Source organism: Eriocheir sinensis, chromosome 18 (genome assembly GCF_024679095.1).
Source record: "Eriocheir sinensis breed Jianghai 21 chromosome 18, ASM2467909v1, whole genome shotgun sequence".
Lineage (NCBI taxonomy): Eukaryota > Metazoa > Arthropoda > Malacostraca > Decapoda > Varunidae > Eriocheir > Eriocheir sinensis.
Genome location: NC_066526.1, coordinates 7,517,914 through 7,539,874, shown reverse-complemented (window position 1 = coordinate 7,539,874; position 21,961 = coordinate 7,517,914). Strand labels below are relative to the sequence as shown.

General features: G+C 41.2%; 1 protein-coding gene across 2 annotated transcripts in view; it reads right to left on the bottom strand.

The window, feature by feature from the left end:
* Nucleotides 1–21,707, bottom strand: part of LOC127000274 (golgin subfamily A member 6-like protein 1) — a 90,548-nt gene extending 68,841 nt beyond the window's left edge. The window contains exons 1-6 of one of the 2 annotated variants that reach the window (XM_050863739.1): nucleotides 21,236–21,707; nucleotides 19,676–19,887; nucleotides 14,668–14,973; nucleotides 13,051–13,272; nucleotides 3,614–3,805; nucleotides 1,882–2,097 (exon numbers count right to left, since the gene is read on the bottom strand). In XM_050863739.1, coding sequence (XP_050719696.1) covers nucleotides 1,882–2,097; nucleotides 3,614–3,805; nucleotides 13,051–13,272; nucleotides 14,668–14,973; nucleotides 19,676–19,885 — 1,146 coding nt within the window. In that variant the 5' untranslated portion in view covers nucleotides 19,886–19,887; nucleotides 21,236–21,707. Of the gene's footprint in view, nucleotides 1–1,881; nucleotides 2,098–3,613; nucleotides 3,806–13,050; nucleotides 13,273–14,667; nucleotides 14,974–19,675; nucleotides 19,892–20,145; nucleotides 20,266–21,235 lie in introns of those variants that run through there. The other variant, XM_050863738.1, reaches the window with a different exon arrangement.
* Between the last annotated feature and the right edge of the window lie 254 nt (nucleotides 21,708–21,961).

Genomic DNA, 21,961 nt, shown 5'->3' with positions numbered 1-21,961 from the left:
TTTGCCAGTTGTCCAAGTGTGATACTGCATTAAGGCAGCAAGGCCGCTGACCGGGTGAGCGCCAGCAATGATGTCATCAGACTCCCAGCAAATCACAACCATGTTTTCAGAGCTCAGCCAATCGTAGGTTTTTTTTTTTTTAAGTGAGTGATTATTTTGAGTAATTATCAAACCCAAAAGTCAGACCCACGTGTGCACCAAATAATTTTTTTCATATTGGTTACTTTATTCAATTAGCGCGAATTCAGTTAGCGCGACCGCGTTCATCCACCTAATTCTCGCACTAAATGGGGCTCAACTGTAGTTACATGAGCTTGTTTGCAGACGATGCGAAATTGCTGAGACGCATAAGAAATAGTAAGGACTGTGAAATTCTACAAGAGGACCTAAATAAGATTTGGGATTGGAGTAAGAAATGGGAGATGGAGTTTAATGAGAAGAAATGTCATGTAATGGAAATGGGAAAGAGTGAAGGGAGACAAAAGTGGACAAATAGAATGGGAGATGGAGAAATATTAAAGTTCAAGAAGAGAGAGACCTGGGAGTGACAATACAAGATAATCAACAGTCTGAGTCATGTAAATAGGATATTCGGTGATACATATAGGATGGTAAGAAATATAGGAATAGCATTCCACTACATGGATAAAGATATGATGAAAAAGATGATTACCACTATAATTAGACCAAAGTTGGAATATGCGGAAACTGTGTGATCTCCCCATAAGAAGAAACACGTGAAAAAAAATAGAAAGAATACAAAGGTTGGCAACGAAAATGGGTTCAGAACTGGAGGGATTGTCATATGAAGAAAGGTTAAAGGAAATGGACCTGCCAACATTGGAACAAAGAAGAGAAAGGGGAGACCTAATACTAATTTACAAATTGTGGAATAAAATGGAAGAAGTAGATACTGAGGAGTTACTACTAAGAGAAGTAAGAAACACCAGCAAAACACGAGGACACAGTAAAAAATTGAGAAAGGGAAAAAGCTTGAGAGACATATAAAAATATAGCTTCCCACAAAGAAACAGAGGTTTGGAACAGACTGAGGAAGTAGTATCAGTGAAGAGTGTGCACAACTTTAAGGAAAAACTAGACAAGTACAGATATGGAGACAGGACCACATGAGCATAAGCCCAGGCCCTGTAAAATTACAACTAGGTAAATACAGGCCAGTGTGAAGTCTAGGACTGCCCCATTTTACCTTCCCCAGGTTTTCCAACATGCCCTCATGCCTGATATCAAATTATGTAACCATGTGTACATATAATTAAAAGACAACCTCAGGACCCATGAAAAGCACTAGGCATGACAAAAAGCATATAAAAGAAAATTGAAAATGCTTGAAAATATATCAGTAAATAATTGTGGTTAGAGGATCATCAAAAGGAAGAAGTCTGATTTTTCTCCGAGTGTTGCATGAACTTGAGAAAAGATATCCAAATTAGTTTTTAATATGCCTCCCTACCTTGTCATGAAAATGCATTCATGTCTGAGTTACTCTCTGTATTAGCACAAAAATGGCTAAGGTGCATTCATTGATCATACTATGGCTATGACAGCAACTTCAACACTGTTTTCCTTCTAATACTGCCCTGCTTCAACAGTTCAGTAAGTTGAGCTTAGAACATATTTGATGCATGCTAAAGACTATGGCACAGACTCAGAGGCAGACACAGACATGGATACTGCATCATGGACATCATAGACCAATGGATGCCCAGCCTTGGTTTCGTCCAGTTAGTTTTGCACATCAGGCTGAACGTATAACAAGAAATTAAGCTACTGCACATACCTCATCTATTCAAATTTACCTGAAGCTGACTTTAATGTGACGAAGAACGTACAATATTACCAAAATAAATAGGAAAGCCACACCTTAATCAGCGCCTCCAAGGAATGCAATGTCTCCTCAGCTGACATAACTAGTTCAGTGTTCAGGGCAAGTTTCTCTTCTGCTTTAACACATTGCTGCTTGAGGCCTGCAAGGAAGGCTTTTTTTTCTTCAAGGAAGTTCTTCTGCTCTCCCAGCCTCTGTTCCAGCCCTTCTATTTCCTTGCTGATCTTGCCAATAGCATTTTCCATCGTCCACACCTAAAGAAGAAGAGGAAGGTTGAATTACTTGATGCTGCTATATTCTGTAAATTATTAGGATTTTGGAAGGACTAGATACAAGGAACACTTAGAAGGGAAGGAATTTGAGGAGGTGAAGAGAGAGAGAGAGAGAGAGAGAGAGAGAGATATACAGTAAATGCTTGTTAATTTTGTACCATTATAATGAACTCCAAGCCTAATAAATATTTTTCATTTACATAGAAAAAAATATATATATAAAATGCAAAATAGGCATAGTCCTGTTGTTTAGAAGGAAATTTAACATAATTCAACTTCTATGAATGTGCATTTTTATATTGAAAGAAATTGCAACAATCTGCTCTTTCTTTGAGCAATTTCACACTTTGTTCGATAGTAAGAAAACACTGAATAATAATGAAACTAAAAATATCTATACTGTGGCGAAATAATTTTCACTTTCATTCAGATAAATAACCTTCTGATGCAAAATATGGAAGGTCTACTTGTAATCTTCTTATGCATTGTGCTTCTCCGCAAATTTATGTTTCAGTGACAAGTAGTATGTCCAAAAAATCATCAGTTATAAATAATTCATACATATCAATGGGATGTGGTTTATTTGAGGCAAAATAGCCAGCTCTTCTCTACCACTGAAGGTATAGAAATGCTGTTTAGAAGAAACAGGCCCCATCCCTGTGAGGGTGCAGAACAGTGATTCATCGGCTGACTCAGACCCATCACTTGCTTCACGCAGGCTCGTGTCGTTCTCATTGAAGGGAACTTAATCCTCATCTGAGCTTTCTTCTCCATCATGACTTCCAGGGTCATAATTTCGGGGGTCAAGGCCAGCTATCCCCCCCCCCCACACACACACACACACATTTTTTCTATATTGGCCTAAAAATGTCTCCAAAAGGGATTATTTTTCTAGCCCCCCGACCCTCCCCACCCACACACACAAACAGAAATCTGCAAAAATCATGAGTCTGACTGATGTAGAAAGTTGAGACATTCATTGTCTGTAGAGACATAAAAAGAAAAAAATATAGAGAGATTAATAAATCACTATGAGACGAAATTCATTGCATCATACTTCCTCTGTACGTATTTAGAACCACTCATTTTCACACATAATTGCAAAAGTAAGATGTCTCATATCATTTATTTACTGTAAATGCAATGGTATACTGGTAACCCAAGACACAACAGCAAGGTAAAATACTCCGTATGGCAAGTTGGGCCACTAGTGGTACACTGCATCAGCGCTCCACAGGTGGCCCAACACGTATTACAAAAAGAATATATCATGATACTGCATGTTGGGCCACTGGTGCAGCACCACTTTTATGAAGGCATAGTTGTCATTGGGGGTTAGAGAAGCTATGTACCTATATTCTCTTTGATGGCTCCAACGTGACTGGTGGGAGAGCTTTGTGAAGGGTGCCACAACAAGGGAAAACCCTGTTTTTGCCATAACGCGAGTAACATGTTAAATACTGCTGTTCTCAGTCTTTCCTAAGCTGAACCACTGTACCTGAGCCTGGATCTGTTCCCTGGTGGCAGTGGTAACCTGCAGCTGGCCAGCCACCCACTGTGCCTCCTCCTCCACTACCCTCAGGTTCTCAGATGCTTCTCGGCAGGAGTCCTTCACCTGCAGCAGAATCTGAGTCTCCTGTTCTACTTCCCTCCTCAACACTGCTACTTTCTGTTGCACTGCCATTGAGTCCTGTAAAAAAGAAACATGACAAATAGTCAGCTTTCATATACTTGTGACAATTATCACAGAATTCTTTCTGTCTTCATTCAAAGTATTCAGGAGGCAAAATATCAGGGCTGTGTCCATCGAAGAGTTTCCATCCTGCTCATCAGGTTGTTTCTGTGTTAGACAATCCTGAGTGGAGGAGGAGTGGAGGAGGGTGGAGAGAGGTGAGATAGAGGAGGTAATGAAGAAGTTAAAAGTAGGAAAGGCCCCTGGAGCTGATGGCATAACAGCAGATATGTTGAAGTATGGAGGAGGTGTAGTTGAGGAATGGATATTATGGATATGTAACCTAGCATGGGAGCAGGGTGAGGTGACAGAGGACTGGAGAAAGGCAGTTGTTGTGCTGCTGTACAAAGGGATAGGGAGCAGAGGTGACTGTAATAGTTACAGGGGAATGTCTTCCCAGTGTGGCAGGAAAAGTGTTTTTTTTTTTTTTTTTTTTTTTTTTTACAACAAAGGAGGCAGCTCAAGGGCACACAAAAAAAGAAAACAATAATAAAAAAGCCCGCTACTCGCTGCTCCTAAAAAAGAAACAAAAGAGGTGGCCGAAAGCAAGATCAAATACGGGAGGAGAGGTGTCCTGATACCCTCCTCTTGAAAGAGTTCAAGTCGTAGGCAGGAGGAAATACAGATGAAGGAAGATTGTTCCAGAGTTTACCAGCGTGAGGGATGAAAGAGTGAAGATGCTGGTTAACTCTTGCATAAGGGGTTTGGATAGTATAGGGATGAGCATGAGTAGAAAGTCGAGTGCAGCGGGGCCGCAGGAGGGGGGGAGGCATGCAGTTAGCAAGTTCAGAAGAGCAGTCAGCGTGGAAATATCAATAGAAGATAGAAAGAGAGACAACATTGCGGCGGAATTTAAGAGGTAGAAGACTATCAGTATGAGGAGGAGAGCTGATGAGACGAAGAGCCTTAGCCTCCACTCTGTCCAGAAGAGCTGTGTGAGTGGAGCCCCCCCACACATGAGATGCATACTCCATACGAGGGCAGACAAGGCCCCTGTATATGGACAGCAACTGTGCAGGGGAGAAGAACTGGCGGAGACGGTACAGAACGCCCAGCCTCGAGGAAGCTGATTTAGTAAGAGATGAGATATGAAGTTTCCAGTTGAGATTTTGAGTTAAGGATAGACCAAGGATGTTTAGTGTTGAGGAAGGTGATAGCTGGGTGTTGTCAAAAAATAGGGGATAGTTGTTTGGAAGATTGTGTCGGGTGGATAGGTGGAGAAACTGTGTTTTTGAGGCGCTGAAGGACACCAGGTTCCTCTTGCCCCAATCGGAAATAATAGTAAGGTCTGAGGCTAAGCGTTCTGCAGCCTCCAGCCTTGAGTCGTTAAGTTCCTGTGGGGTGGGTCTTCTATTAAAAGAAGTTGAGTAATGCAGAGTGGAATCATCGGCGTAGGAATGGATAGGACAGTTCGTTTTAGAAAGAAGATCATCAATGAACAACAGAAAAAGAGTGGGAGATAGGACAGAACCCTGTGGGACACCACTGTTAATAGATTTAGGGGAAGAACAGTGACCGTCTACCACGGCAGAAATAGAACGGTCAGAGAGGAAATTGGAGATAAAGGTACAGAGAGAAGGATAGAAACCGTAGAAGGGTAGTTTGGAAAGCAAAGATTTGTGCCAGACCCTATCAAAAGCTTTTGATATGGAAGGGTTTTAAATGAGGGGATGAAGAAAATAACTGAGAAAAGTGTAGGCAATGAACAAGGTGTTTTTAGCAAAGGGAGGGGTTGTGTAGACCAAATATTTCCACTCAAAATGTAAGTTGAAAAATACATAGAAGGATAGGAAGCTGTTTGCTGCATTCTTGGACCTGGAGAAGGCATATGACAGGGTTGACAGAAAGGGGTTGTGGAATGTTCTCAGGATATATGGTGTGGGAGGGCATTTGCTGGAGGGAATCCGATCTTTCTATAAGGATGCAAGTGCCTCTGTATGTGTGAAGGGTGAGTTGAGTGAGAGTTTTGGTGTTGGTGTGGGTGTGAGACAGAGGTGTGTGATGTCATCATGGCTTTTTAATGTATACATGGATGGTTGTATGAGAGAAATGAAAGCTAGAGTGGGTGAGTTTGGTCCAAGGCTGAAAGTGAGAGGTATGGAGGAGTCATTGGCTGCGGGCCTGTTTGCAGATGATACAGTGTTGTTGGCAGAGAATGAGGGGACGCTACAGAGGATAGTGGATGAGTTTGACAGGGTGTGTAAGAGGAGAAAGCTGAGAGTGAATGCTGGAAAGAGTAAGGTTATGGTATTTGAGAGGGCGAGAGAACAGGTCATTGATTTTACAAAGCCGTACAGAGTTAGAGCAGAGGGTACAACGAAGTGTAGCATAAGGCTGGGGGAGGAGAGAATGGAGGAGGTGACTGAGTTTAAATATTTTGGGACTGCTTTACGTAAGCACGGCAGTATGGAAGGTGAGGTGAGGGAAAGAGCAGTGAAGGGCAGACAGGTGGTGGGTGCGTTGGAGAGAGTTATGGAAAGGAAGAAGTGTGAGCATGGAGGAAAAGAAGGGAATAAGGAACAGTATTATCCTGCCAACTCTGTCATATGCATCAGAGACGTGGACATGGAATCCAGCACAGCAATCAAGAATATGTGCAGTGGAAATGAGTTATATAAGAGGTGCATGTGATGTGTCAGGATGGGATGGAGAAAGTAATGAAAGCGTGTATGAAAGGTTTGGTATGGGTGTGACAGCAAAGGGAGTGGAGTGTGGAGTGGTGGAGTGGGTGAAGCGTGGTGCATTGAGATGGTTTGGACATGTGATGAGAATGGGGGAGAATGAATTTGTGAAGAGAGTGTATGAGGGAGGGGGTGTCAGGAGGAGACCACCTTTGAAGTGGATCAATAGGGTGAGTGAGTATTGAAGTGAGAGAGTTGAAAGTAGCAGGATTCAATGTGCTGAGAGGGAGTGCCAGAACAGGGAGAGATGGAGACATTTCTGCCACGGCCACCCCGTGGAGGAAAGCTCCTGCGAGGGAGCAAGGCGTCGGAGATATAGATAGATAGATAGATAGGAGGCCAAGGGAATGTACACAGAGTTCATGGCTTAAGGAAGTCAATAGATCCTGCCAAGAGGTACTTAGGATGAGAAGGGGGCGTGCATGGAGACTTGCCCGGAGGGAACCCCGGGCTTGGCATCATAGGGTGGGTGAGGTGACGCGTCCCCCAACATATGCCCCCGTTGATTGATTGATTCCATCCAAGACCATGCATTTCATTGATTTCAATAATAAAAATGATACATCGTTTTGTACAAAGTATACATGCCCGTATTTTGGGGGGAACATCATTTCATTAATATGGTACTATCTTTATTAACCCCACACCACACTGAAGGACACATGATGGGGGTTCAGTTTAAGAGTTTTCCATCAAAAATCAATTACTGGTTCCATGCCTCTGCTCATCTTTTGCTGAAGCACCAGGTCCAAATCAGTATTTTCAGTAGAAAACACATTGCATCTCATGAAAATCGCATTTGACAAATAATAAGACATAAAAAAAGAATAATTTGAATAGATAAAGAAAACATTCAAATATCATCAAAAAACTACGGAAACATATACCATATTTCCCACCATATAAGACGCACCGGAGTATAAGATGCACCTATAATTTGGAAATATATATTTAGAAAAAAATTAAAAACTCCACATTTTCCCTGAACTTAATGTATATGCTGTATTACATTTGGCCACCTTTCTTTCAATTATGACTATGATACCATATGTTGCTTTGTGCCCTTTTCTGTGTTCAAAGTGTTCCACTGTTGGATGAAGAATTACAGTGCTCTTAACCCCGAGCAGCTGTGACTTTGAAATGGTAAACAAAAGGGTTAGTTGGTAGATTCACTCACTGCGCAGTGTGCAGGCTGTAACTTTCGCCGAGCTACTGAGGAAACTAATCACATGGGGATGCTACGTTCAATGGGCAATCTTGGTCTTGATCTTGACTTTCAGGGACCATATACCTAGTACTTTCAAGTAGAAATGGATGTTGATTAATTTCTGTCAATCAAATTATGTTTTAATATACAGTACCCTCTCGAGTTTCACGCTCACTTCGTTCCGAAGGTATAGCGCTAAACTTGAGGATCGCGAAACTAGAGGTATTGGAAACACTGAAAAAGGGCTTATCTGTTCTGACTCGTGGAGATTTTTTATTTTTATTTATTTATTATTATTTTTTTTTTTTACATGTGAGCTATGGCGCCGGTAGACTATCCATCTGGGCCTGATGGTCAGCCCCGAGCCCGTCATGGCGCAGGCAACTGTTTATAATGGCGCCATTATAACTGGCTCGTGCTGCCCCCAGGAGCTCACATTTTATCCTCCTTTACCTCCTTGTTATCTCAAAATACGTACAGGTAACTCTCGATTTACGCGAGTATTGTGTCCTTGAAGAGGTCGCGTAAATCAAAAACAATGTAAATCAAACAAGAAGTAGGTTTCTATCGAAAAAAAAAATTCACTTCAGAGAGAGAGAGAGAGAGAGAGAGAGAGAATATCCATATCACCGAGATATCCACTCAGGCACTCAGTCTCAGCCTCACTTGTGTGAGAAAGAAATGAGGGGCACCATGAGCGACTGCTAGTATTGGTACCGGTACCGAGCAGTCTGGTAACGGTACCGTACCGTATAGCTGGTACCGTTAGTACTGGTACTGGTACTGTTAGTACCGGTACCTGCCCACCCCTATTGTTGAGTAGCGTGGCAGCTTGGGTACTGTATTGTTGTTCAAGTGGCGCACTGGAAGAAATGAGCTCAGCTGTGTGGCCGCGGCACCATGAGTCCAGTTGCGTGAGACATCTGGCGGCCACTCCATAAAATATCGCGTATAAGTGAAAAAGCGTGTAAATTAAACATTTATTTGGATTTTGGACCCCGCGTTATTTCAAAAACGCGTAAACCAAACTCGCGTATATCGAGAGTTACCTGTACCTTGTAAAAAGGAAGAAAACAGGAAAAGAGAATGGGTCATTTTAAAGCCACAGATGAAGCCTTATGATTGGCTGAGCTCTGGAAACACGCTTGTGATTCGCTGGGAGTCCAATGACGTCATCGCCGGAGCTCACCCAGTCAGCAGCCTCGCTGCCTTGGGGCAATGTCACACTGGCCGTTTTCCTCTACCCGTTGTGGCTACTGGCAATGCCTGTGCGCCCATCCGGGAGCGAGTTGTCGGTTGTCAGTAACCTGGTGTCACACTGGGCATTTTTCTTCCCACCGCGTTAGCGACAGCTAGGGCAACCGGCAAATCCAACTTTTCCGGGTGTACATCGCACCCGGCCAAGGTTGGTTGCCCGTATTCACATCCACAACATAAACAAAGCACTTGCCCTGTATTGACATGGCGTTGTCTACTAAAGTAAAGGCTGTCACGGCTTGTGCTGCCATTACCCAAGTTATGGACATGTTGTTGCAGTTAAATGGAAGGAAGAAGTTGTTGTGGGTGTGGCGTGCCTGTGGTTCCTCCGTGCCAGTTCTCATTGTCACCATTGCGCGTGAGCGGCCAACCCACCCATCCAGACTCTGACCACATGAACACGTGGATCAAGTAACAACAAAGACACACACACACACACACACACACACACACATGCACACACCAGACTCATCATGAACCATGGCAGATGTTTCTCACAAACAAAAATGGCTTCGACATTTCCAAGAGTGTGTTAGAACTTATTTGGTGAGTGGTTCCTACAAACCAAACATACCCAATGGCAAGAAGAGAGCAGTGTTAAAAACAGCTGCTCTCTTCTTGCCAAGATCTAGGTTTGGTTCATGTGAGCCACTCACCAAATACATTCTAACACACTCAAGAAATGGTGAAGTCGTTTATGTTTGTCAGAACATCTGCAATGTGTGTGTGTGTGTGTTTTGTTATTCGATCCATGTGTTCATGTGGTTGAGTCAAGATGGGTGGGTTAGCCGCGCATGCGCAGTGGTGACAATGAGAACTGGCATGGAGGAACCACAGGCATGCCACACCCACAACTGTTTCTTCCTTATATTTAACTGCAGCAACAAGTCTATAACTTGGTTAATGGCAGCACAAGCAGCGACAGCCCTTACTTTAGCAGACGACGCCATGATGATACAGGGCAAGTGCTTTATTTACGTTGTGGATATGGATACAGGCACCCGACCTTGGCCGTGTGTGACGCACACCTGGAAAAGTTGGAGTTGCCGGTTGCCCTAGGTGGCGCCAACGCTGTGGGAAGAAAAAGCCCTCTGTGACACCAGCTTACGGATAACCGTGAACTCACTCCCGGTTGGGCATACGGGCATTGCCCGTAGCCCCAACGGTTGGACGAAAACAGCCATTGTGACACCGCCTTAAGGCAGTGAAGCCGCTGATAGGGTGAGCGTCAGCGATGACATCATCGGACTCCCAGCGAATCACAAGCGTGTTTTCAGCACTGTCAGCCAATCGTACGTAAGGCAGCCGCCTTCAACTGTGGCTTCAAAATGACCCGTTCTCTCTTCCCGTATTCTCTCTCTCTCTCTCTCTCTCTCTCTCTCTCTCTCTCTCTCTCTCTCTCTCTCTCTCTCTCTCTCTCTCTTGCCATAGCCACAATGTTTGGAGGAAAACGTCCAGTGTGATACTACCTTTAAAGGTAGCATGCGTGACGCCGATGTTAAGTAGATGTAACCCATACGTGTCAAAGCAGCGCGAAACTCGGGGTGATAATGCGCAAAAGTCGGGATGGTAAGAATTTAGGACTAACCGCAAAACTCGTGGATCGCGAAACTCGGATAGTGCAAAACTCGAGAGGGTACTGTAGTTCTTTTTACAATGAGACAAAAGTGCGTTTACAATAAACCCTTTAGTCATCCACGGATATCCCTCCTTTCGAACATGTATCACAGAAAACGTCAGATGAGTGGGCCACTGCACAGCAGAAATGCCTCCAGACTAATCTGCCCATATCGGCCCCACGGTTGCCGAGCAGTCGCGTCAGGCAGCATCCTGTTCCACCAAAATTTGTTCCTGTGTAATAGCCGCCTTAACCATCACCGCCAAGGTACCCCGCACACTCGTGACTAGCAGTGTTGTGTTTTGTGTTTAGTGTTCATACCGCGCCTCGGCTCCCACGTGTGGCACATCTTCTTCTTGTAACCTGTATGGTTTTATCGCTTCACATGTTCCCTTCACACTTTTCTTTTCTATTGCATCACACTCATTATTTAAACTAATCAAAATTTGTACCTTCAGCGTATACCACACAGGGGTAACTTTTTGGCATTTTGAGTGGATAAAGTGCTCGTTACATGTCACAAAATACGGTATATTTCATTCTAGGGACATCTGGGTACTATTGTGTCAAACGGAGGTGTTATGGGTGTTGGTTTTGTACCAGTAACAATAACCCCTAGGCCTACCAAAACCTAACCATCGGGGTATAAGACGCAGGGGGATTTTTCAAATCTTCTTTTTTGAAAAAAAATGTGTCTTATATGGCGGGAAATACAGTAATGTAGAAAACAGAAAATACAAAAAATCAGATCTTCAAAGCAAAGCGAATTGAATGATCTGTTAAAACAGTTGGAGAATAGAAGGAAACTGATTCCAATAGATGATGTGAATGCAAAAGTAGGCTGTAAGAAAATAGATGAAGTGGTCGACAAGTGGGAGTACCATGACAAAATGATAATGGTGATACAATAAAACCCTCCAAGCTGGCATTAGCCAAGTTAGAGTTGAATATGGTGTGATATTTCCTACATTATACCATGACTAGTCAATTATTTTATACACAGTCAATAGGTACTACAATAAAATATGTAGAATATGATTATCATGCATGTGTATGATGTATAACTATGATAGGAATACCTATACAATTATCTATATATTTTATAAGCGAGAGTCAGACATGAATATGAAGTCCATTAGGGTTAGGCCCCGAGCCTCTCCACAGTGCTGCGGCATCACCCACAACACATCACTCTTTTTGTCATGTCAGCTATTTACAATTTGAAATTGTATTAAATATTCCGTATTCATTAAATTAGGCTATATAGTGCTATGAATGTGTCACCTTTTAGAATAATAGCAATGAATTAATTAATCAATTGTATAAATTCCTCAAAACAACATTATTGCTATGATCCAGCGATCCAGGACACTATGCCACTTCCTCCCTCACCTCCACACACGATGACAGCTACTCTGACTCACTCTCATGTGCTCCACAGTTGAGAAAAAGATCTTATTTACAATGTAAATAAGTATCGTTTTAGAAGAAAAGGCTAATGGAGACTATGTAATTTCACCTTCAAGAGCAATTGTTTGCAGAGCTAAAGCAACTATCGTAAGCAAGGAAACAGTACACAGAATCTGCTCCAAACTGAATAAAGCTTGTGTGACATGAATGCCCCCAAAACAGCCTGCATTCTTGTCACCGACGAAGATATGCAGTGCAACTATTACAAATCTCGATGATTTCAACAAGCATGTGGTCAAGAGAACTGTCTTAAGAGTCTCTGAAAGGCATGAAATCCCTACACCACACAAAATTTAGCTAGATGTCAAGGGCGTAGCAGAGACAATGGCAGCACTGTGATCAGGGGACTGCCAAAGTGGACCTCACTCAACCAGACTTCATAGTTGAGTCTGACTATAGTGCTACAAAAAATCATACCTGGCACTCAAAATAGTAAAAATATTGGCAATAGTTATGAACTGGCACAAACTATCAAATAGTTGCTGACAGCTGGCCTAAATAAATGCAGAACCCAACCTTCCCTTTCTTGCAGCATATCTATTACTCTTGAGTAAAGAGTGTAAGTTTGTGACACATCCTAACCTTTCCCTGATTTATGGACAGGAGCAAGTATAGTTCCAATATTTGTCCATCAACTCTCAGTCTTTCACTACATTTATTTACTTCACTCTGAGGACTTCTGATGAACTTATAAAATAGGTCAGATTCCTTTCTGCATTAACATGATTTATATGATCACTTATTTTTAGGGAGCACAGGTATCTCATAATCATGGTATACTATTTGAATTTTTGGTAAATACCAGATCAAGTCTTGACTTACACTACAGGTTCAAAGGCAAGGAGATGCTGTTGGAGGACAGTGTAACAAAAAGCAACGTATAAGTATTGATTCTACCTTTAGCTTGTACATAAATATGTGCTTGCAACACCCACATAACAACGAAATCAAAATGAGAAATCATACATACCTCAATGCATGCTGTGTTTTCATTGGCCTTATGAAAGATGTGGTCCAGGGTCACCTCCCACTGGGCCAACAAGTGGTCACGATCAGCAGCTGCTTGAAGGAAGGCTGTTCCCAGCTGGTCCAGTGTTGCCTGTGCCACCTGCACCTCTCCCTGAGCAGTAGAGAGTTCTGCTTCTGCCTGAGCCACTTTCATGCACTCTTGCTCTAGGGACACACTCAGCTCCTGTGGGTCAGAGGTCAGCTCAGCTAATGCAAAATAAAGCTAATATACTTTGTAGACTCCTATACTTTTCTCTAATAGTCTTTAATGCCAAGTTTAGGAGGCTAATTTTTACAATGATAATAATTTTCTATGGAGTTGAATTTATTCCTCATTGGAACATATCATAGTCTGAGACTTTTTTAAGGGCACTACTTGTGTAGGGGTTTGATTTTTTCCTTTGCTGGTGGTCAATTTTTACATAAGATCAACTTTTACACAAGTGTAGGTACTCAAAAAATAGAATGTATTTGGGAGACACTGCTGCAAAGGAAAGTACAAAAGGAACATTGTCATATCAAGGCTTTGAGAAAAGGGAGGTAAGGTAACTGACTATTTGGCAACAAGCAATAAAAGCACTATGGGTCACAAGAACAGCTGCTACTACAAGAAATGCAGGATATCCTCCTGGCAATGAATTTGATGTCCCCCAAAAAAATATGCAAATAATCAAAGGTAGAAGTCAATTCTGCTAATGCAGAGGGCAGATTGTATTTCTGAATGGAGCAGAAGGAACTTGGTGTCCTTCAATGCCTCAAAAACTTGATTTTTCTACCTGACAACTTGACACAATCTTCTAACCACCTATTTCCTATTCTTCTGTAAAACACAGTTGTTTCCCTTCTTCTATAATAAATATTATTGTTTTTTCATTAACTTATAATCTCAACTGGAAACTTCATATCTCATCTCTTGCTAAATCAGCTTCCAGGTGTTCTGTATGGTTTTCACCAGTTTTTTTTCCCTCACAGATGTCAGCTATATATAAGGGCCTTGTCTGTCCCTACGTAAAGAATGAATCTCATTTGTAGGGAGTTCCATCCACACCATTCGTTTGGACAGAGTAGTGAAAGACTTCCCATTTCATCAGTTCCCCTTACCTCACTGACTGTCTTCTACCTTTTCAATTTCGATGCAATGGCATTTCCTTTCCTATCTTCAATTAATATTTTTATACATACTGCTCTTATAAGCTTACTAACTGCATGTCTCCACAGCCTTGCTGTACAAGGCTTTCTATTCTAGCTAATCACTATGTTTTCCAAGTTCATAATGCAAAAGTTGACCAGCATCTTTATTCTTTCATCCCTTTCACTTGTAAACTCCAGCACAGCTTTCCTTTATCTGTATCTCCTCCTTCCTACAAATTTAATGTTTGAAAAGAGGAGTGTCAAGATATACTTTGGAACATTTGTTTTCTCATTGTGGAAGCAGTACTTTGCAGGCTTTTTTTCCATTTCTGTTTTGCACTTGAGCTGTCTCCTTTAATGTTAAAAAAAAGAACAAGTCAATCCATTTTAAGGGGGTTTCTACCAATGAATAACAAGATAGATAATAATCTGTGTGACAATTCATCACCTTGAGCTTGGAGGCATCCTCTGCTGAGTACTGAAGAAGCAACAAATTATCCCTCTCAGCTTCAGCCAAGTGGTCCAACAGCTCTTTTAGGAGACCAGAGTCATCCATTAAGTTTTTCTCTAGCTCTTCTGTTTCCCTCCGGCTCTGAGCTGCCCGGGCCTCAAGACTTTCTGAGGCTTCCTGCAGGGTGGCCAGGTCTGAGTGCTTCTTCCTGCACTGTCTCAAAATTCCTGCTGCTTCACTGTTGGTCACTCGCTCCTGTTCACCCTCAGCTTCTATGTCCTTGCTGTAGGCCACCACCAGTGCCTGAGGGGATCAAAATAGGGAACAAAATAGGGTAACTGAAATACATGAACACCATCAGAAAGCTTGGGGTGATAAGGTTATCAGCTGATTGGTGAAAAGTTCCAGTATTGCCTCATCAACAGCTGAAAATAATTAGGCAAAATAAAATGATGCAATTCCCTTCATGTGACTACTTTGAGTGACATACACAGAACTGTAAAGTAAAAAAGCACTTTTAGTCACGTGTTGTACCTAAGTGATATTTTTCAATTATATTAAAAGTACTGAAAATATTTAGTACTTTTATTTGTCCTCAGACACACATGGAAGAAGTGAAGAGCAGATGAGCATGTTTGAACAAATAAGTGAAAGGATGAGATGGGATGCTAAACACACAAAATTTATGATTACAGAGATTACACCAATTGCATCATGTGAAAGTGAGAAGGGAACTGCTAAGAGAGATGCTTCATAAGGACTAATGCTAAAATATTCTATATTGTAATACATACAATGAAAAAATAATAACGTAAAACACGTATATAAATGGTGATTTTTCTTTACTTAAGTTACATGTCTGGACATGTGGAGTGCATGAAATTTATTATCACTTCCACTAAGATGGTATTAAGAAAAATCACCACTATTGTATTGTAGTAAGATTCCACTGTTACCAAAGAATGATGCTTTCACTTGGTTCCAGCTTAACAGCCGATGTAGAAATGTTATTTACTCAACATCATAAGCATAGCAAAATATTGAAACTAATACTAAACATAAAACTAGAAAAAAACAAGTGTGAGAAGAGGTGTATTTACCTATTTATATTTACCTATTTGTAGTCTACCGGGCCCGAGCTAAGCTCTAATACAGTAATCCCGTCTCCATATCTACATTTATCCAGCCTTTCCTTCATTTGTTGGACACTGCTCACCTCTACCACCTCTTCCCACAAGCTGTTCCATGTGTTAACACTTCTATGTGAAAAACTATATTTTTTAAGTCACTCAAACAGGTTCTTTTATTAAGTTTTTTTTTCTTATGTCCTCTCAGCCCCTGCATTCTTGCAGTTAAGAAGAGATCATCTCTATCCACCTCATCAAACTTATTTACCAACTTATACAGCGTGATCAGATCTCCTCTCTCCCTCCTTTGTTCCAGTGTTGTCAAGTCCATCTCCTTCAATCTGTTTTCATACGTCATATCTGAGAGTTCTGGGACCATTTCAGTTGCAATTCTCTGTATCCTTTCCAGCTTTCTGATATCTTTCTTTTTGTGAGGTGACCACACAACTGCAGCATATTCAAGCGTTGGTCTTATCATTGTTGTAATTATTTTCTTCATCATTTCCTTTTCTATATAATGGAATGATATGCTTATATTTTGCATCATCCTGTAGGTTTCTCCAAACAACTTATTTATATGCTTCTCTGGGGATAGTGTGTCTTGCATCGTTACTCCCAAATCTTTTTCTTCATGTACCACCTTTAAGTTCTCTTCTCCCATCCTGTATGTTTTCCTTGGTCTATTTTTACTTTTCCCCATTTCCATAACATGGCACTTGTTTGCATTAAATTCCATCTCCCATAACTGGCTCCATCTATACACTCTGTCCAGGTCTTTTTGCAGCTCCTCACAATCTTCCTCCTTCCTCACTTTTCTTATTAACTTTGCATCATCTGCAAAAAGGTTCATATAATTTTTTACACCCTTTGGCATATCATTTATATATATTATGAACATTATTGGTCCCAGAACTGAGCCTTGGGGAACTCCACTCTCTACTCTCCTCCAAATTGATTTCTCCTCTCTAATCACTGTTCTCATTATTTTCTCTTCCCGTTAAGTAATCCTTCATCCACTCGATAACCTTTCCACCCACTCCTCCCCACTGCTGTAGTGTCCAGATTAAACTTTTGTGTGGAACCTTGTCAAAGGCTTTTTTCAAATCGAGATATACACAATCTGCCCATCCTTCTCTCTCTAGCACCACGTCTATTGCTCTTGAGTAGAAACATAGTAAGTTAGTGATACACGATTTCCCTTTTCTAAATCCAAACTGTCCTTCATTTATCATGTTTTCCTTTTATAAATGTTCAACCCATTGTTTTTTATTATACTTTCACAAATCTTGCAAATTACACTTGTCAAAGAAACTGGTCTATAATTTAGTGGTTCAGTTTTATCTCCACTTTTATAAATTGGTACAATGTTTGCTCTCTTCCATTCTAAGGGCACTTTTCCTGTACTATTCATAGAGCATGTTATTATGTCATAAAGTGGCTCCAATAATTCATTTCTACACTCTTTTAGCACTTGTCCCGAGATTTCATCCAGTCCCATAGCTTTCCTTCCATCTAAGGTTTTCATCAACTGTATCAGTTCTCCTTTATTAACCTTTACATGATTTAGTTTCCCTTCATTTCAATTTTCAAGACCCCAGTCAAAGTTGGTTTCTTCCGCAAACACTTTATGAAAATTTTTATTTAATATTTTTGCAATTTCTTTGTCCTTTTCATAGATCACATTTTTTTTCCTTTATCCTTTCCATTCCTTCATTTCTTTTTAACTTCCTGTTTACGAATTTATAAAACATTTTTGGTTCTTCCTCACATTTAAAAACTATTCTTCTTTCAAATTTAGCTTCCTCCTCTCTCCTTATTTTCACATAAACATTTCTCGCTTTTTTTTAAATTTGTCCCTATTGTTCTTATTTGGTCTTTTCTTTAAATTCCTCCATGCCTTATTTCTTTTTCTTCTTGCTGTTTCACGCCACCATCCAAACCATGTTTTCTCTCCTTTAGTTTTTACTGTGTAGAATGGAGCATATATCTCTATTCCTCTGTTGTAAATATTCATTAAAAAGGCATATTTCTGTTGAATATTAGTACTCCTCTTCATATCAGTCCAGTCTACCCCACCTAAGAAAGTCTTGAGTACAACGTAATCTGCCTTAGCGTAGTTTTTCCTTTTCACCTTATAAGCCTCTTCTCGATATTCACATCCTTCCAAAGTTTTCATCTCCAATAGTTCATGGTTGCTCTTTCCTAAGGGGCACTCATGACTGACTCCTTCATCCAACTCCACGTTTTTTTGTGAAAATTAGGTCAAGTCTCGATGGTTCGTCATTCCCTCTCAACCTTGTTTCTCCTTGCACTCACTGCGTCGTCAGGTTATCTGTTACCAGCCTCAATAGTTTACTTCCCCAAGTATTTTCACCACCCTCCGTTACAAAATCTTTCCATTTCACTTCTTTGCAATTGAAGTCTCTTGTTAATATTACCTTTTTATCATTTCTTATTTCATCTATCATTGCCCATGTTGTATCTTCCAGCAAAGCGTTAGTACCATATATATCTTACTTCATTCCAAATTTTGGTTTTAGGGGCGCACATAGGCTTCTCTCCACCTTTTACCAGTACCATACCTGCACAGCCATCACCTCCGCACTGTCATTTCCATATCTCACTTCAGTCACTTTCAAGTTTTGTTTCATTATTATCATCAAGCTCCTCCTTCCTTTCTTTCTTTCCTATCTTTTCTCCAAATGTTGTACTTGCTCTTACCCTCCAGTACAAGTTCCAGTTCTTTTACAAGTTTTGTTTCAACTATACATATAATATCTGGATCACTCTCCCTTTAATAATCAGTTAGTTCAATTTTCTTTGATACAAGACCATCTATATTTGTGTACGCAATCTTTAAACCTTTCTTTCCTTCTCCCTTTTTTTTCCCTTTCTCTATCAACACTGTTACTCCCTCCCTTTGCTTCCTATCCACTACTTCTTCAGTTTTTCGCTCTTCATTCTCCAAAAAAAATTCTTCTTTTCTTCTTTTGATCTTTCATTATTTCTCTTTTTCACTTTATTTATCATTTCCTTTACTGTCATTCTTTCATCCTCTGACATATTTCTCCTCACATATATTTGCTTATATTCTTCAGAGTTCTTTAGTTTCCATGATCTATTTAGTATAGATTCTGTTGCCATTTGGGACCTTAGCTTTATGTTTAATGGTCTGCTTTTTCCTTCCTCATATCTTCCCAATCTAGTTATTTCAGCTACTTCCTCAAACTTTTCCTCCTCTTCAGTATTCATATTTCTCAATATACTTTTCACCTTACTCATCTCATAACTCTCTCTCTGAGTCTTCACTGGCTTTTTTCTTCCTTGACACCAAACAGTATGACACACTTTTTCTTTTCAGCCATGTCCTTCACCATTGCTTCTCTATTTTCTAGTATATTCACAACTTCTTTTTCTATGTCTTGCCTTTGTTCCTGTTGCTGTTGTTCTAGAATTTCCCTAAAGCTTGCACGATGCTGAAACTTTGATACTAAACACGAAACTTGTGAGAAACAAGTGTGACAACTTGGTGATACTAGATAAATTAGAGAAGTGCAAAACTCATTTATTGTATATACTTTTATTGAGTAAAAATTTCTTAGCAAATTTCTGAAGGCCAAGTTTATGAGGGTAGACTTTGAATGGGATTCTTCAATTCATTCTTAAATCAAACATATCACACAAATGGAGCATCAATTTTTCAATGGGACTGACTTTTTCTCTTGTACATACAGTATGGTTATCCTATGTAGAAAATTATTCCCAGGCCTGGAATAAAGGAAAACTTCCATGATGGGCATGGTGTAGTGGTGGATGAACAAAGGAAAGAATAAAAGTGAGGCGACTTCCAAGTCAAAGATTAATCCTAAGCAACCTGCCTGAATGTCCTGCAGCATCTGGTTCATCTCTGCCGTGCGCTGGGTGTTGTGCTTGTGCACCTCATTCTCCGCCTTCCACACTTGGTCCATCCCTGCCACCTCCTGCCTGAGCTGCTCCACATCTTCTGCTAAGGCTCTGTTCGTGTCATCCAGCAGCAGAACCCCTAAACCAGGGTTGGAAAGGGCTTTCTCCAGAGCAGACTCCATCATTGCTGCCTAGTATTGAAAAAGTTAAGGAAAATGCCATGTTAGAGAGCAGAGCCATTATTAAAAGTGATGGTCATTATACACATCATGAACTCTAGCCTGACAATAACTTAAAGACTACCATTCATAACCACCTCTGTAATGCAGTGGTTAATGTGCCTAGCTCAAATCCACAACTCCTGTTCTAATCCTGGCCTGGGCAGTCACAGTGCAGCTCATCCAGCTGTTAATTATAACTTTCAGGCTGGTGGATAAATGTGTACCTGAGGAAACCTGGTGAAGGTACTCTGCGGTAACCCGGATGCCATAGTGGTCCTGTGTCCCTGGGTAATGGGTTTTCCCCATCAATGCAACAGAGATGAGCACAGAGACCATGCACAGCTATAGAAGATGCCCACAACTTTCAATTCATACAACAAACCCTTGCTTTAATAGATTAATTGGGGGAAGGGGGTTACATTATAACCAAAAATCTTTTATATCTGGGGGATCTGAACATTTTGCATATAACAAACTTTGTGGTAAGTTATGGGCATAATATGGCTAAACATAATATGCCCCAACAGCCTGTAGAGCAGTTTGGCTGGAAGTTCTTATTATAATCACAGATTTGTATCTTTTTCTCTCACCCTTTCACTTCTTTTACCTCCCCTTGAGCCATGACCCTAAAAGCAGCCTCATAATCAGTCAAGAGGAGAAGGATCTCTGGATAAGCCTTCAGTCAGGAGCTGTTTCACTGAGTCATGGAGACTTGACAGCTTATCAGACCCAATAGTGCTGAGGAGACACAGAACCATGTCTGACACCTGTTTGAAGGCTTCCTGCTGGCCAGAACCTTAATTGTGACCCACCACCATCCAGCTGAGACTCTTCTGGGGACTGAGCACCTAACAGACATTCCAAACAAGCAATAACTATCCAGCAAGATTATGTCCCCGAGTGCTGCTTCTCTCTCTCTCTCTCTCTCAAAAATTTCCCCACATTTAACAATAGATAAATTCCTCTACAATACCTCCCTACCTCCTCCTTTCTCTCCCTCCCTCTTTCATTTCCCTTCTCATCGTCCCTTTTTAATTTCTCTTCCCCCTCTCCGTTCCAATCCTCCTCCGTCTCTCCACCACTTCCCTTTCCATCATTCCTTCCTTCGTATCTCTTTCTCCTTGTGTCTCTCCTTCCCTTTCGTCCCCATACCTTCCTTACTACCTTAACAGCATAATCACTGCATGGCTCCAATCACCCGTTACCAGTCTTGACACTGAGAAAACAAAACACATAAGACATTACAAAGGGTGAACTGAAAATCTGAAGAGGCTGAGAAGAGAAAAAATAAAAAGAGCGATGACTACCATTCACTTGCCTCTGTAAAGGTCGGATCCTGATGAACTCGCTAGATATCCTTTATTTTACTCCTTCTCTATATCTTAGGCGCTAGATCCTGCTGAATGGGCGGATATCCTTCCCCTGAGTCCTTCAAAGGGAGGCGTGTGTGCGCTGACCACCACCAGCGCCGCCACATGGGGACGCGTCTCCATGGCAACGCGGGGTCGGGATGGAGGGAGGGAGGGGAGGGAGAGAAGGAGGAAGAGGAGAGAATGACAAGGAAGGGAAGGAAAGAAAGAAGGAACAGGAGAGAATGAGAGAAGGAACAGTGTTAGATAATGACAAGAAATTAAGTGAAGGAAGGAAGGGAGGGAAGGGGAAAGAAGGAGAAATTGAGAAGAGAATGAAGGATAATGACAAGGAAGGGAAGAAAGAACAAAAAGGAGAGAATGAAGGAAGGAACAGTGTTAGATAATGACAAGGAGTTGGGATCGAAGGAGGCTCGGGAGGAAGGAATTAAGGGAGGAAGGAAAGGAATGAAGGAAAAGGAGAGAATGCAAGAATGAATAGTGACGTACGCTAGATAATGACTATAGGATAAGGGATCGAAGAAGGAATTAAGGGAGAGAAAGAGGGAGGAAAGGAGGAAGGAATTAAGAGAATGAGATCGAGTAGGTATAGCTACTTGGTCAGTTTTATAACATATTCGATCTTTAGTATCCCATTATTCTGAAAATTCAAGTTTTGTTCCGGCACACG